Consider the following 16,912-nt stretch of genomic DNA (forward strand, 5'->3'; position numbering starts at 1 on the left):
ATGCAAATTTTACTGAAGGTACTGCAATATTAGTTCCCATGTGATAATTTGTGTATGCCTCTTCTGACTTCAACTCTTCAATGTTGTTATTTAATTCCATTATGAACTTATATCACACTGCACTATTCCTTCTGCATACATTGAGGTAGAGGGGCTGGGCACATGGGATATTTTTCTCGTATCATTGAGGTAGAGGGGCTGGTCACATGGGATACTTTTCTCGTATCACTGAGGTAGAAGGGCTAGTCACATGGGATACTTCTCTCGTATCGTATCATTGAGGTAGAGGGGCTGGCACATGGGATACTTTTCTCGTATCACTGAGGTAGAGGGGCTGGTCACATGGGATACTTTTCTCGTATCATTGAGGTAGAGAGGCTGGCACATGGGATACTTTTCTCGTATCATTGAGGTAGAGAGGCTGGCACATGGGATACTTTTCTCGTATCATTGAGGTAGAGGGGCTGGCACATGGGATACTTTTCTCGTATCATTGAGGTAGAGAGGCTGGCACATGGGATACTTTTCTCGTATCATTGAGGTAGAGAGGCTGGCACATGGGATACTTTTTTCGTATCATTGAGGTAGAGAGGCTGGCACATGGGATACTTTTATCGTATCATTGAGGTAGAGAGGCTGCGCACATGGGATATTTTTCTCGTATCATTGAGGTAGAGAGGGCTGGCACATGGGATACTTTTCTCGTATCATTGAGGTAGAGGGGCTGGCACATGGGATACTTTTCTCGTATCATTGAGGTAGAGAGGCTGGCACATGGGATACTTTTCTCGTATCATTGAGGTAGAGAGGCTGGCACATGGGATACTTTTCTCGTATCATTGAGGTAGAGAGGCTGGCACATGGGATACTTTTCTCGTATCATTGAGGTAGAGAGGCTGCGCACATGGGATATTTTTCTCGTATCATTGAGGTAGAGAGGCTGGGCACATGGGATACTTTTCTCGTATCATTGACGTAGAGAGGCTGGGCACATGGGATACTTTTCTCGTATCATTGACGTAGAGAGGCTGGGCACATGGGATACTTTTCTCGTATCATTGAGGTAGAGAGGGCTGGGCTATGGGATAATGGGATACCTTCTTTGTATCATTGAAGAAGAGGGTGCAGGGCTTATGGGATACCGGGATACCTTTCTCGTGTCAATGAGGTACAGGGGGCAGCGCTTGTGGGATACTGGAATACCTTACTCGTTTTAGTGAGTAGAGAGAACCTGACTCACGGAATATTAGGATATCTTTCTCGTATGAAAGATGTGCAGGGTTATGGACTTACCAGATACTGGGATACATTTTTCCTAATTTACGGGTTACTGGGATACATTTTTCCTATTTTACGGGATACTGGGATACATTTTTTGTATCTTACGGGATACTGGGATACATTTTTCGTATCATACGGGATACTAGGATACATTTTTTGTATCTTCCGGTTGCTGGAATACATCTATTTTCTTCTCTCGTTTAATACATCAGATGCAATAGACCGGAATGTTTTTCTTTGTCTCTGTTGTAAATACATCGTCGAACTTCTTGATGACAGTGAGGGAACTAAGAGACAACAGCTGACAGGTAGATTGTAGACGCTTAGACGTGTGCTCAATTGTGGTTGCAGAGGTCGAGTCGAGGTCGAGACATTGCAGAGTCACTTGTTTGCACAGAACTGCTTAATGCCTCAAATGATGTAGTGGAAGTTTTAGCAGTAAAGGTCGAGAACCAAAACCTAGTCATTGTGGTAGTCTACAAGCCTCCGGATGCAACATCCCAGCAATTCCAGGAACAGCTGTTAAAAATTGACCACTGTCTGGAAAATCTTCCAGCTCCTGCACCCAACATCTTGCTCCTGGGGGATTTCAACTTAAGGCACCTAAAATGGAGGAATATAGCAAATAATATTGTTGCAGTAATAACACCAGGAGGCAGCTCTGATGAAAACTCACACTCACACGAGCTTTTAAATCTCTCCACAAAATTCAATTTAAACCAGCAAATAATAGAGCCTACTAGACTGGAGAATACACTAGACCTCATCTTCACTAATAATGATGATCTGATAAGAAATGTCACCATATCAAAAACAATATACTCAGATCACAACATAATTGAGGTTCACACATGCATGCGTGGAGCCCCAGACCGACATAATGAGACTAGTCACGAGGGAGCATTCACCAAATTCAACTTCAATAACAAAAACATAAAGTGGGACCAAGTAAACCAAGTCCTAACCGATATAAGCTGGGAAGATATACTAAGCAACACAGACCCCAACTTATGCCTAGAACAGATTAACTCGGTGGCACTCGATGTATGCACAAGGCTTATTCCTCTAAGAAAAAGGAGGAGTAGATGTAAAATAGAAAGAGACAGGCGCTCCCTTTACAGGCGACGGAAAAGAATAACAGAGCGGCTAAAAGAGGTCAATATATCTGAAATGCGTAGGGAGACACTGGTCAGAGAAATAGCAAGCATCGAACTCAAGCTAAAGGAATCTTATAGGAGTCAGGAATCGCTGGAAGAACTAAAAGCCATAAATGAAATCGAAAGAAACCCAAAGTATTTCTTCTCCTATGCCAAATCAAAATCGAGAACAACGTCCAGTATTGGGCCCCTACTTAAACAAGATGGGTCCTACACAGATGACAGCAAGGAAATGAGTGAGCTACTCAAGTCCCAATATGACTCAGTTTTTAGCAAGCCGCTAACCAGACTGAGAGTCGAAGATCAAAATGAATTTTTTATGAGAGAGCCACAAAATTTGATTAACACAAGCCTATCCGATGTTATCCTGACGCCAAATGACTTCGAACAGGCGATAAATGACATGCCCATGCACTCTGCCCCAGGGCCAGACTCATGGAACTCTGTGTTCATCAAGAACTGCAAGAAGCCCCTATCACGAGCCTTTTCTATCCTATGGAGAGGGAGCATGGACACGGGGGTCGTCCCACAGTTACTAAAAACAACAGACATAGCCCCACTCCACAAAGGGGGCAGTAAAGCAACAGCAAAGAACTACAGACCAATAGCACTAACATCCCATATCATAAAAATCTTTGAAAGGGTCCTAAGAAGCAAGATCACCACCCATCTAGAAACCCATCAGTTACACAACCCAGGGCAACATGGGCTTAGAACAGGTCGCTCCTGTCTGTCTCAACTATTGGATCACTACGACAAGGTCCTAAATGCACTAGAAGACAAAAATAATGCAGATGTAATATATACAGACTTTGCAAAAGCCTTCGACAAGTGTGACCATGGCGTAATAGCGCACAAAATGCGTGCTAAAGGAATAACAGGAAAAGTCGGTCGATGGATCTATAATTTCCTCACTAACAGAACACAGAGAGTAGTCGTCAACAGAGTAAAGTCCGAGGCAGCCACAGCACCGTGTCTTCCTTTGCAGATGACACCCGAATCTGCATGACAGTGTCTTCCATTGCAGACACTGCAAGGCTCCAGGCGGACATCAACCAAATCTTTCAGTGGGCTGCAGAAAACAATATGAAGTTCAACGATGAGAAATTTCAATTACTCAGATATGGTAAACATGAGGAAATTAAATCTTCATCAGAGTACAAAACAAATTCTGGCCACAAAATAGAGCGAAACACCAACGTCAAAGACCTGGGAGTGATTATGTCGGAGGATCTCACCTTCAAGGACCATAACATTGAATCAATCGCATCTGCTAGAAAAATGACAGGATGGATAATGAGAACCTTCAAAACTAGGGAGGCCAAGCCCATGATGACACTCTTCAGGTCACTTGTTCTATCTAGGCTGGAATATTGCTGCACACTAACAGCACCTTTCAAGGCAGGTGAAATTGCCGACCTAGAAAATGTACAGAGAACTTTCACGGCGCGCATAACGGAGATAAAACACCTCAATTACTGGGAGCGCTTGAGGTTCCTAAACCTGTATTCCCTGGAACGCAGGAGGGAGAGATACATGATTATATACACCTGGAAAATCCTAGAGGGACTAGTACCGAACTTGCACACGAAAATCACTCACTACGAAAGCAAAAGACTCGGCAGACGATGCACCATCCCCCCCAATGAAAAGCAGGGGTGTCACTAGCACGTTAAGAGACCATACAATAAGTGTCAGGGGCCCGAGACTGTTCAACTGCCTCCCAGCACACATAAGGGGGATTACCAACAGACCCCTGGCAGTCTTCAAGCTGGCACTGGACAAGCACCTAAAGTCAGTTCCTGATCAGCCGGGCTGTGGCTCGTACGTTGGTTTGCGTGCAGCCAGCAGCAACAACCTGGTTGATCAGGCTCTGATCCACCAGGAGGCCTGGTCACAGACCGGGCCGCGGGGGCGTTGACCCCCGGAACTCTCTCCAGGTAAACTCCAGGTAATAGCTCCTGGCCCCGTGATTGAGTACTTGTGGTAATGACAGTGACTGAGCCTCTGGGTGACCTGCTTCACCCCTCACAGTCGGGGTGACCTTGACCCTGTATGTGGTAGTCAAACTTGGCTGTTTATCCCCGTAGACTAACTCTGGCTATAAATAAATACACTTGGCACTCACACCACCACCACCACCCTCTTCACAACCACAACCACCACCATCCAAACCTCATAACCACCACCACAATAACCATCGTCACAACAACCATTATCAAAACTACCACCACCATCACAACCACAACACTTACAACCTCTCACTCCTGCCCTATAACCCCTTTTTGTTAAATTCTCAACTTCTCTCGTTATTATCCCATCTAGATTTATAAAACTGTTGAACGCAGCTTGTTTTTTCTTAATTTTTTTTTACGTTTCTTTTGCATGAATTCACTCGAATCTCTCAAATTAGTTACAAATGTTGACATTCCCTATAAAAGTTAAGTGAATATTTGACACACCTGTGAGTAACCTTGCCCTCTCACTCTGTCTTTCTTCCTCACAGTGAATGAAAGGCAGTTTCCACATCCAGAGTTGACGAACCTTCGCATTTATGAAGGCATTAAAAGCTGCTCTCTTACAAGTGATGTCAACATTACGAGTAAATCTGCAAGTTTCAACTGACGAGGCTGCTGTATAGTGGCTCCTTGGAAGAATGAGAAAACGACGTTGCTGATGAATTAGAAAACGACGCCTCAGAATTTTTGTTCCTTCTTGTTGTCTGGACCCCAAGGGTTTAGCGCTAAATACAACAATAATTGATCTCTGGCAGAGGTGTAGCGCGTCATCATGGTGAGCGTGGTCAGCGGCGTGTTGTCACAAGCACTGTGGTGGTTCCTGGGTGGCGACTCTTATCAGCCTGGGTTCACGAAACTCTTTGATTCTACTCCAAAACCCCAGCTGCCCACAGCCCATGATACTGCATCTCACGCCCATGGCAGCGGCAGATTTCATGCTCATGACAGGGGCAGGATTCACGCCCACACTCAGGGCAAGGCTCTGTATGACGTACGGAAGACACTATGTGACGAGGACGGGTGTGGCGGGCGTGAACTTTATAGTGGGTGTAAAACGACTGCCAGCAACCAGCCAACAGATACCAGGCATCTCCTTGTTGAAGCCAAGGTGGACATGATCGACCCCTGCAGTTCTTGGGTCATTCTTGACACTCCGCAGAACTACACATCAGGTCTGCCTTCTAATACGTTTTTAGTATCCAGCTGGTCAGCGAGATGGATCTCTTGGATGAACATAATCACTCAGGTGGACAAAACTTCTGCCCCCGCCCTCCACTGGTGGGAGAACTATTTACCGCATTTGGATTCATCTCACACACCAAACTCCACTGACAACCACATATCTTACAGCCAGGTTTTGGAGGTCGCTAGCCTAATGGTGCCTAAAGAATCGTCTCCCGTTACGGCTGAAAAGTGTGTATGTACCGAGTCTAACCAACTTTCAGCTCGTCCAGATTATGACATGACCAACTCCGAGGCGGACAATGTGGGCACGGAACTACAGATAAATCAGGAGTTGACTTCCATTCCCGATAAGGAGTTCATTTCTCGTCGTCAGGAGGACCAGAAGGCATCTAAGCGAGACGAGTTTCAGAATGAAACATCATCTAATTTAGTCGAGAGAAACCACAGCCATGAACTGGGTGAGATGATGTGCCGCCCTGACTTGCCTAGAAGAGTTCCTTTCAAGTCGAGGCAAGTTGCGACTCTCGGCAACTCGAGCAGCAGGGCTGGCAGATGGCGGTGGCGACGTCAGTGTGTCCGTCGCTCTCAGTCTGAGGACACTTTGTCTATTCTGCGCCGTAGTGGTGCAGACTCTTGCGTTGTGGACAAGATGAACCCGTTATCTCGCGCCACGGACACAATGAACCCATATATGCTAGCCAGCGTAAATGATTCCACTGGTACACCTGGTGACAACGCACCGCCGCTAGATCCTCTGCAAAATTATTTATATCATAATCGTTCACTGCCTAGGACGAACAAATCTAGAGGTGATGAGGGTGGGCATTTAAGGAACAGAGTGACCTACAGGGAAGATATCCGAGCCTTTGATATATACAAGATTACTCGATCTGTTGGGCCAGGACAGTACTCGCGTCTGCCCTCCCCCCCAGCAGAGTCCGACTCTGACACAGATGAAGGAATAACCTCACAAGAGGGATTCTCTCAAAGGAAACGAAGGTACCTGGACGAGCGGGACGCTAGAGAAAGAAAGCGACACCGAGAAGAGGAAGAAGATGCGATGATGGCGATGACAACAACTCCCTTGCTCCTTCCTTCTTCTCCCTCACAACACCAGAGATTAAAAACATTAATCAAACCCACTAATGCAATACCACGCCTCTCCTCTGGCACCAATAACACTTACTCCCCCACCAATACCACCGCCACAGTCACCAACATTGCCTCCACTACCGACACTGCCTCTTCCACCAACACTGACTCCACCACCAACACTGCCTCCACCTGTACAAGTAAAAGAGAGGGAGACGTGGGGACTGACGACACGATATGTGACGATAACGACGAAGACGACGAGGTCTCCACGGTCGTCCCCGAGGACTTCGGCAACGAGACGGACTCTGACATAGAGGTCTTGGCTCAGTCAGGTAAGTTTTTCTTTTTGTTTTTTTCAGCCTCTTCCACCTAAAATATTTCTTTATTGCTAAACTCGTATAGATTTTTCAGCACGATGAAAGTTCATTCCTTCGAAATTAGGGGGTGGATAATAATTTAATCACCCCCTAATTTCCCACGAGGAAATTAGGCAGTGATTAAACCTGATTTGAGTCAAGAAATATATTCTCGTATGCCACACACTGTTCGATTACATAATTTTATCAACTTCACAAGTGCTGTTGATAATATATATACGTTTTCTAAATTATATGGATTAATATAAGCAGTAATTTACTTCCGTCTCTATTGATTAAATAAAAGTAATATGGTTGTCCTACCGTATTCCATCATACTGCATCACAGGATGGTTTCCCTGGATGGGGAAACCATCCTGTGATGCAGTGGGACTCCATCCCACAGGATGGTGTCTCCTAATCCTGCTCCATATAGGATGGTGTTTCCTACACAACTCCATCCCACAGGATGGTGTTTCACAATCCTACACCTTCCCATAGGATGGTGTTTCCTATCCTACTCCATCGCATAGGATAGTTTTCCTCACACACTTCATCACAGACTGGGTCTTACACACGAGATAGTAATAATGTGCCATTAGCCTGAGCTGGGAGCCTAGCAGGGAGGAGCTGAGGATATCGGGATATCGTGAAGTTCAGCAGCTGAGGCAGTTTCACAAGTCTCCCTCCAGCAGGGCTGGGGTTGCTACGGATGACTATCACATACATATAACACGGGGACACTAATGAGGTAATATCTCGAGCCAGGTCATTAAAACGTAAGGCTTCCTTATTATCCACTAATCCGATATGTATTTCGATATATAACTAATAGTCAATTCCCTATATATAAATAGCACTTTTAATGGGATATATAATTATACTAGTACTAGTAACGCGGCGTATAACTAATTTTAGGAGCGCGGTATACGCGATACATAATTACATTAGTATTAGCAACACGGGTATGCAAGTACATGTATATCCCATTGCTAGCGCACTCAGCTCACACACTGAGGTCCGGGGATCAGTTCCCGGTACGAGTGGAAACATTAGGACCTCTTTCCTTAAGAGTGCTACTGTCACTGTTAACCTACCAGTAAAACAAGTACCTGGGTGCTAGTCGACTGGTGTGGGTCGCATCCTGGGGACAAAACTGACCTAATTTTCCCGAAGTGCTCTTCGTAACAAGTAAGTAAGTTTATTCAGGTATACAAAAATACAGTTACATAGATTAGCATACATAGCAGCATATGTGTAAAGAACCTGGGATAACTTAAAAAAGTCAGATAAGGAGTTTCTAAATAGTAATATGTCTTTGATGTCAGCTGTATACCTTGTACATGTACTTATAAAAATAAAGATTATTATTATTATTATTATTATTATTATTATTATTATTATTATTATTATTATTATTATTAAAGCCTAGTGCAACGGGAGACATATTGTATGAGTTTGTGTTCAGATTTTGTTTCTATGTTGATGTATCACTATATAATTTGTTTCATTTATCTAGTAAGTTATTTGTTTTACATCCAAGGCCTATCCTTTGGCGATAGTTACCCTATAACGACCCTGTGGGTGGTAGTCACTCTGTACTCATCTTGTGGGTGGTAGTCACGGTACCCATCTTGTGGGTGGTAGTCACCGTACCCATCTTGTGGGTGGTAGTCACTCTGTACCCATCTTGTGGGTGGTAGTCACTGTACCCATCCTGTGGGTGGTAGTCACTGTATCCATCCTGTGGGTGGTAGTCACTGTACCCATCCTGTGGGTGGTAGTCACTGTACCCATCCTGTGGGTGGTAGTCACTGTACCCATCCTGTGGGTGGTAGTCACTGTACCCATCCTGTGGGTGGTAGTCACTGTACCCATCCTGTGGGTGGTAGTCACTGTACCCATCCTGTGGGTGGTAGTCACTGTATCCATCCTGTGGGTGGTAGTCACTGTACCCATCCTGTGGGTGGTAGTCACTGTACCCATCCTGTGGGTGGTAGTCACTGTACCCATCCTGTGGGTGGTAGTCACTGTACCCATCCTGTGGGTGGTAGTCACTGTATCCATCCTGTGGGTGGTAGTCACTGTACCCATCCTGTGGGTGGTAGTCACTGTACCCATCCTGTGGGTGGTAGTCACTGTACCCATCCTGTGGGTGGTAGTCACTGTACCCATCCTGTGGGTAGTAATCACTTCATACCTTTCCTGTTGGATATATAGTTTACTAACACATTATGGGTCCAGGGACTGTGCCTCAACATTCTGTTATCTGAGCCAATTACATAATGCAATATATATATATATATATGTATATATATATATATATATATATATATATATATATATATATATATATATATATATATATATATTAAATGTATTGAACCTGAGCAAAATTTGATTTCTTTCATTCCAGCTTTACTTCACTTCCCTAATTACCTACTATTACTTGATGCTAGAAAAGCTGTACATACTACGGGTTTTTAATGCACCATATGTATTATTATTATTATTATTATTATTATATGACAATGGTGTGAGGATGCGGTGGTGTCGGAAAGCATGAGTGTAACTCAAGATTAATGATTTATTATCCGGTGTAATAATTCACAGGTATTCAATGTTTAATATAACTTATTGTTAAGCACGAATGTTGAGGATTTAATTTGGAATTCTTATATAATTTGTAATGTAAATGAAGACTTGCAGGTTATGTGGCAGCGTTGCATCAGGCCACTCTTGGTAGTGACGTCACCAATGTAAACACAGCCACGTGTTCGTTTGCTTGTTTCCTTATAAATTGTTTTCCTTATGTTATCCCTGTTATCTTTATTGCTCGGATTATCATTTCCTTTTTAATTTTGTATAACGAACAAATCAAGTGTATAAATTGGAGGTCTTAGATATTTTTGTTAAGGGTTTAAAGAGTTAAGGTAGAGATGGCAACAGTGAATGTTTATTACACTACGCTAGGATTGTTATCATTCTCGTCTAGTATTGTGGTCCTACACTAGGAATGTTATCATCTTCTAGTACTATGGTCCTACCACTAGGAATGTTATCTTACTCATCTAGTTCTATGGTCTTACACTAGGACCGTAATCATCCTCGTCTAATTCTATGGTTGTACACTAGAAATATTTATTATTCATTGCTCTGTCATCATTATTCCCCTCAAGGAAGGTTCCTTGATGTTGGTGAGGGGCTCTTGATTTAGGGAATTGGATCTGTGCTCCAGTTCCCCGAATTAAGCCTGAATGCCTTCCACATCCCCCTCCAGGCGCTGTATAATCCTCCGGGTTTAGCGCTTCCCCTTGATTATAATAATAATAATAATGTCATCATTATTGCGTATCAACGCCTCTCATGTTAAACGTTCCTCTGGGTCGGATATTCTCAAGGTTGCTATGCAATAAAAAGAGGTTTTAATTCATTAAGTATCATTTGAATTTAACGAGTGAGGTTAGTTATAGTTTGTCAGACACTAAATAAGTTTATATACGCCGAGAGCTTACCTTGATTCCCATGTTAGGGATTATTGTATATTTGGTGTAAATATATAGCTATCCAGGTCTTCTGAGACACCTATTTCTTTGTTATATTTATTTTTGATACCGGGAATCATCGTCTCCGAGACTCGTTTTCAGACTAGACCTAAAATATACAGGCTAGACCTAAAATATACAGGCTAGACCTAAAATATACAGGCTAGACCTAAAATATACAGGCTAGACCTAAAATATACAGGCTAGACCTAAAATATACAGGCTAGACCTAAAATATACAGGCTAGACCTAAAATATACAGGCTAGACCTAAATATAAGTAGGAATTTGTAAGATATACCCGTCATCTTTCGTGTTCAGCAGACAAAGAACTGCACAATCAGGCCTCCTAGTGCAAAATTTTTAATAAACTTTCGATACACTTTCATCAAACAGGATGGTAGTACCTACCTGGATAAAGTATTATGTCGCAATATACATGATGCAGCATCAGGTTTATCATAATATCGGATATAACTCAAGTAGCAGAGAAGCTGGCTGATATTCTGGTAGTTAGCCAACTCCTCACTCAGTATGCTGTTCTACCTGGTGCTTCGTGTTCCCTGTGTTGACATTATGAAAAACAATAAGTCAGCTGGATATCTTTTCTTCACGTACCATACAAACATACCATACATGTTTAGTGGATAGCAGCACTTCGTATAGTAACTTAAGTTAGTGTTAGGCTTAAAGTTTATCGACTACACTCTAGGCATTGAAATTGCCATTCACGTACACAAACACGAAGAACACTCTGATCTCTAAAATGAAGCTCACAGAAAACTCAGTGAATATACACTCAGTCATATACTTCTCCGTGTATATATTCTATGACCTCTTTCCCTATTAAATATCCTAGAATTTCTTTCCATACAGGAGAGTAATTTGCTTCATCTGCACATTGATGTTAGGAGCATGGTCAGAGGGATTGATGGGAGGAGTAAGAAAGCCTAATGCATGACTATACTCGCCTGATGCCACCTGGCAAGGCAGTTGAGATAACTAGACTGTAGCTTAGTCCTTGTGGGTAGATAACCTTGATATGGCCCGCGAGGCGAAGGTCTTCAGGTGTCTGTTTTTTCTCTCTCCCTCCCCCCCTTCTCTCTCTCTCTCTCTCTCTCTCTCTCTCTCTCTCTCTCTCAATTTCTCACTCTCTCAGTAATAGAGATTGTCTAACACTGGATGATCTCTTGGAGGAAAATAAGTCGCAAAACGGAAAAAAATACCATAAGGAAAAAATAACTCCAAAACCTGAGTGCCTTTGATAAATGATAAACTTTATTTCTCCAAGTGTCGTTTACACTTGATTAAGAAAAACATAACATTTTTAACATACTCATACATTAAATCCCCTGGTTATGCAGAGCATTTTGGGCAGCCTTAAACTTAAAACTTCTACCGAATTTTCTTGCGAGACTTGTTGCAAGTTTTAGTAACACAATTCGCTATAACATTTGTGGAGGTTATTACGAATGTTGGTCAAATAGAAATGCAGATACTAATCTAAATTTCAGCATTGCAACATAGGACATACAATAAACTGAAGGCCCGAAGATTACATAGCATCTCGGGAAAACCTTAGCCGCTTCAAATTTACCAAGTTCATTCATAATAAAAATCACAATAAGAAGATATGACTGTCAAGTTTAGCAGAGCGAGTGGTGCTAGTTACTTGAATTACAATATATATATGATGAGATGGTATATGCATCTAATAATATGTGAAAGTTGGAAGAACAAAGATAGAATTGGATGGAAACAGCAGAGTTCAGGTTTTGTTTGATACAGCATATTGTCTAGATCATATAAAGGTAATAAGAGTCTTTTTTTAATAATAGTTTGGAAGCGGTTGGCAGACATTTGTAATCCTCACGCAGGAATTTTCAGATTTTAGGGCCTTTTATATAAATATAAAGCGCAATGAGTTTTTTACACAGGTTGAGTAGGACACTGGGGATATTAAGAGATTTTTTTATTTTGTTATGCCTATATATATATATATATATATATATATATATATATATATATATATATATATATATATATATATATATATATATATATATATATATATATATATATATATATATATATATACTGTTGCAGCTATGAAAGAAGGGTTTCAGAGCAACGTTTATTTTAGAATTGATTGCCCTATATGTATAGCAGGCACAGTAATATGAGTGAATATTATGTATATAGAGTACGTTTCAACTTTTGAAGAGTGGGGGTGTTGTCTGGCACTAGATTCGGTAATCGTTCGTTATTATTGGTTTTAGGGGACTTGCTGTAGTAGAGGAACAAATACCATAAGTAAGGTAAGGAATAAGTTTTTCGAAGATTTTAGATAATTGCAAATTAGATGCTTGGAAAGCTTTGGTTTCTAATGATGTGTTGAATAATTTTGCAAACAGTACATAAGCTATTGGCAAATTAACTAAGTTTCCTGCTTTGTTTTTCAGAGTTTATTTTCAAAGTGACCCCAGTAAGATTAGTTGGAGCTAGAGAGTGAGTTTGGAAAACTTTCAGTAAGGTAGTCACTCGCTTGGGCATTGGAACTTGAGATTTTGCTGACTAGACTTGATTATATAATAAAGAAGAAATCATTTAGTATAATGGTGATTCAGCAGGCTGGAAGTGAGGTTTATTGGGTTTAGTTAGGGCAGTATCTCGGGTTTTGGTCATTTTTCGAGAGCCCAGGTTTGGGAGTTTTTTCCAGGTCTGCCAGCATACCACTTATTTAGACTTCCTTATTACATTGGTAGAGTTTTTCGTCTGTTCTTTAGTTATTAATCCCAATCTACACTTTTTTTGTTATGTTTTTTTGTCAATGGACCTGAGGATGCTGTTTGTTAGCCACAGGATATTTAGTTTCTTTACTGTGATCTGCTTAGTTTTAATACGACAATGCCTGTTGTAGACGCCTTGTAATTTTTGTAGAAAAAAAAAACTGACTCATTTGTCGATTTCCAAATCAGAAAACTCTCTGTGCCAGTCAGTGTCACTGCTGTAATGAAGTTATTTACTGGTGTTGAGTGGTAATTTGTGTATGTTGATCATGAGGAAGATGAGGTAATGATCAGTAGTATTGTCTGTAATTATCCCGATTTTGAGAAGAGCTGTTATATTGGCCCGGATATAGTCAACTGAGGATGCACTTGTCTCAGAATTTTTTTGTAAGCTTAGCTATAGCAGGTATTAGCACGCAATTGTCAAGGGCACTAAGGAAGTCAGCTAATTGAGGGTCTTCAGCATTGACAAGGTTTATGTTGAAGTCACCAGCAAGTATTAGGTGATGCTTGTTTAAGTGATTGCTAATTATGAGGTTTTTAAGGTTATTACTGAAGGTAGGTATATTAATATGAGGTAACCTGTAGACTGCGCCATCTGTAATTAGGGTCTTCAACTTTTTGGTTGTAAAAGCAGCAAAAATATATTCACCATGGTCATCCAAGGTATATGTAGAGTTATTACATATTAATTCACTGGAGTATTATAATGCTGTATCTTCCCCAATTTGATCAGGCCAGCAGTTATGAATGGCTGTGTACCCAGGTAAGTTAAAGATGTTTGTCGTGTCATGTTTAAGCTAGATTTTAGAAGAAATATTAGAAGATATGTTAGCATTTAAAGAATCTAGGAGCACTAAGAGGTCATCATAGTGCTTACTCAGGGATCCATCATTATAACTGAGTACTGATATATTCTTGGTGTTGCAGTTTTTACTTGACTTGCTGGCTAAGAGAGCTATTTTCAGAAGAATATTGATTTTAACTGCGATTAGATAGATTTAAATAGGGGTCGATATCCATGTTCGTGAACTAGGATGTAGGATATGCAAAAGGATAAAGGATATGAGAAATTGAGTGAGAAATAACACAAGCAATTAACCAGCATAGCTATTATTAACAAAATCAGTTATGAAAATAGGGACAACGTACAGAAGTACAAATTTATGATAAAGTAACTGACATTAAAATATCAGGTTGCAAACTGCAATTATGAGGTAGATTGTTACTTATAGTAAGATGATTAATGCAATCTGAACGTCTTTAAAGTGAAAATAGGAATAGTAACAAAAATATATAGGTAACTAGGGTTGTAGACTGACAAACAAATAAATTATATAAATAAAAAATAGAATTTGCACTATTAATTGCAATGTAAGCTTTTATAGAGCATAACAGAGGAAATTCGGAAATGTGAATATAAAAGTATAACCATGAAATGTAACTAAAAAAAATGTATCTGATATCTAGGGTAGAAAAATACTGGAGCAAGATCTGCACTGTTAACTGAGCTGTAGATTCCTATAAAATATAACAGAGGAACTTCAAAATGTGACGTGAAGAGTACACAGTGATATAATACATAAAATATAAAGATAACTTGTGTTGTTGATTGACAAAAAAAAAATGTATGTGTAACAAATAAGGTCAGGATTTGCGCCATTAATTACTCAAAGTCTAATGGTAGAGCAAATTAAGTACAGGCTGATGGATTGTATATATTTGTTAAGAAGTAAACTATACAATGCAGTACAGGGTTAAAAAAAAAAGCTAGGTCAAAATGAGACACTGTTCTTACAAATTATAGGCTAAGAGATAATGAATCTATAATAAAAGCTTGGAAAACTATCAGTGAAAAATATGAGTTCTTGAATAACACATATATATATATATATATATATATATATATATATATATATATATATATATATATATATATATATATATATATATATATATATATATATATATATATATGTCGTGCCGAATATGTAAAACTGGTCAATAAGCAAGAGCTCATTTAAAATCAAGTCCTTTCTAAAATTTTCTTTTATACGTTTAAAGATAGATTTTTTTCATTAATGTTGATGTAAAAATTTATAATTTTGCACCAAAAGGAACTTAGAAAACTTACCTAACCTTATTACAACAAGCGCAATTTATTTTAGCCTAACCTTACTAAATATATTTTAGATTTGTTTACAATAATTTAATACTAAACAAACAGTGAAATATATTTTTTTCGTTAGGTTCAGAATGTTTTTGGCGAGATTATTGCATACACAAATTTTCGCTTGTCCTATATGGCAAGATGAGCGTTGCTATTTAAGCCAAGATCGCAAGTTCTGCCTATTCGGCACGACATATATATATATATATATATATATATATATATATATATATATATATATATATATATATATATATATATATATATATATATATATATATATATATATATATATATATATATATATATATATATATATATATATATATTAATATAACCAAGAGTACAGCACTATAATAGGGTGTCACCTCTCTTATGAAGTAAATTATTACTAATAGTAATCTAGAAAATATAAGTATTCTGGGATAATACAATTTCTAGAGAACTGAAGGGTGCTGAAAGAAACGAGATTTTTTTTTAATTCACTGCTGACAATGAAAAATATAAATTTTAAACAATACTGATGAGTACTGAATGAAAAGTTTCAAACTAGGTATAAAAATTAGCATCTGGTATTACACAAACTGCTAAACATGAAAACTGCTAACAGTGAACAATAAATGTTTTTAAACAATACAAATGTATATAGTAAAATACACACTTGTTGATGTACACCTTGGTGATGGACAACACAGGGATGTTCACCGGCGGACACAATAATATCTCTAAATCTACGAGACAGGACTGGCGCTACCAGACTAAAAAGAAAAAAACCCACTGACCTTCTCGCAGGGAATTTTGTCATCAAGTTACAAGTCACAGATACAAGTAGCGAAACTCTTGCGAGTAGCTCCAACAACTGTCAAAGTTATCGAAGGTAAAGAAAATAAAGGGAGAGATCCATCTTTAAAACTTGGGTATTGTAGAGGATACAAGGCAGGATGAGGTGAATCCATGATTGTTTTATACGCTAGCAGGTGTGTTGTCCAATTGTAACTCCTCTACCAGTGCTACGGAGCACAGGGGTCGTTTTTGGGGAAGAGAAAGAAATGTAATCCCAGGTCACGAAAGATCAAGCGGAATAATAGAGCCAGAAATCACAGTCCAGTGTCACTGCTGTTAATCACTGGTGAGTTCTTAAAGGTAATATTCTCACAAAAATGACAACATTTGTTTTCTATCACTTGCTACTATGTGTTCTTCACTAGTGTCTTTGGTACTGGGGTTCCCTGATAAAACTACAAAGAATAAGAACCTCCTGTACTGCCCTATAACTGAGCAACTACCCTCAATGTCGATCTCTTAAGAGTAGTTTTG

General features: G+C 39.8%; 1 protein-coding gene across 1 annotated transcript in view; it reads left to right on the forward strand.

The window, feature by feature from the left end:
• BNIP3 (BCL2 interacting protein 3) overlaps window positions 1-16,912 on the forward strand; it is a 136,772-nt gene that overhangs the window by 10,442 nt on the left and 109,418 nt on the right. Inside the window, exon 2 of the mRNA XM_053781160.2 lies at window positions 4,945-7,068. Within this exon, the coding sequence (XP_053637135.2) occupies window positions 5,229-7,068 (1,840 nt within the window). The 5' untranslated portion in view covers window positions 4,945-5,228. The remainder of the gene's footprint in view (window positions 1-4,944; window positions 7,069-16,912) is intronic.

The sequence above is a fragment of the Cherax quadricarinatus genome, chromosome 15 (genome assembly GCF_038502225.1).
Source record: "Cherax quadricarinatus isolate ZL_2023a chromosome 15, ASM3850222v1, whole genome shotgun sequence".
In the NCBI taxonomy this organism is placed as follows: domain Eukaryota; kingdom Metazoa; phylum Arthropoda; class Malacostraca; order Decapoda; family Parastacidae; genus Cherax; species Cherax quadricarinatus.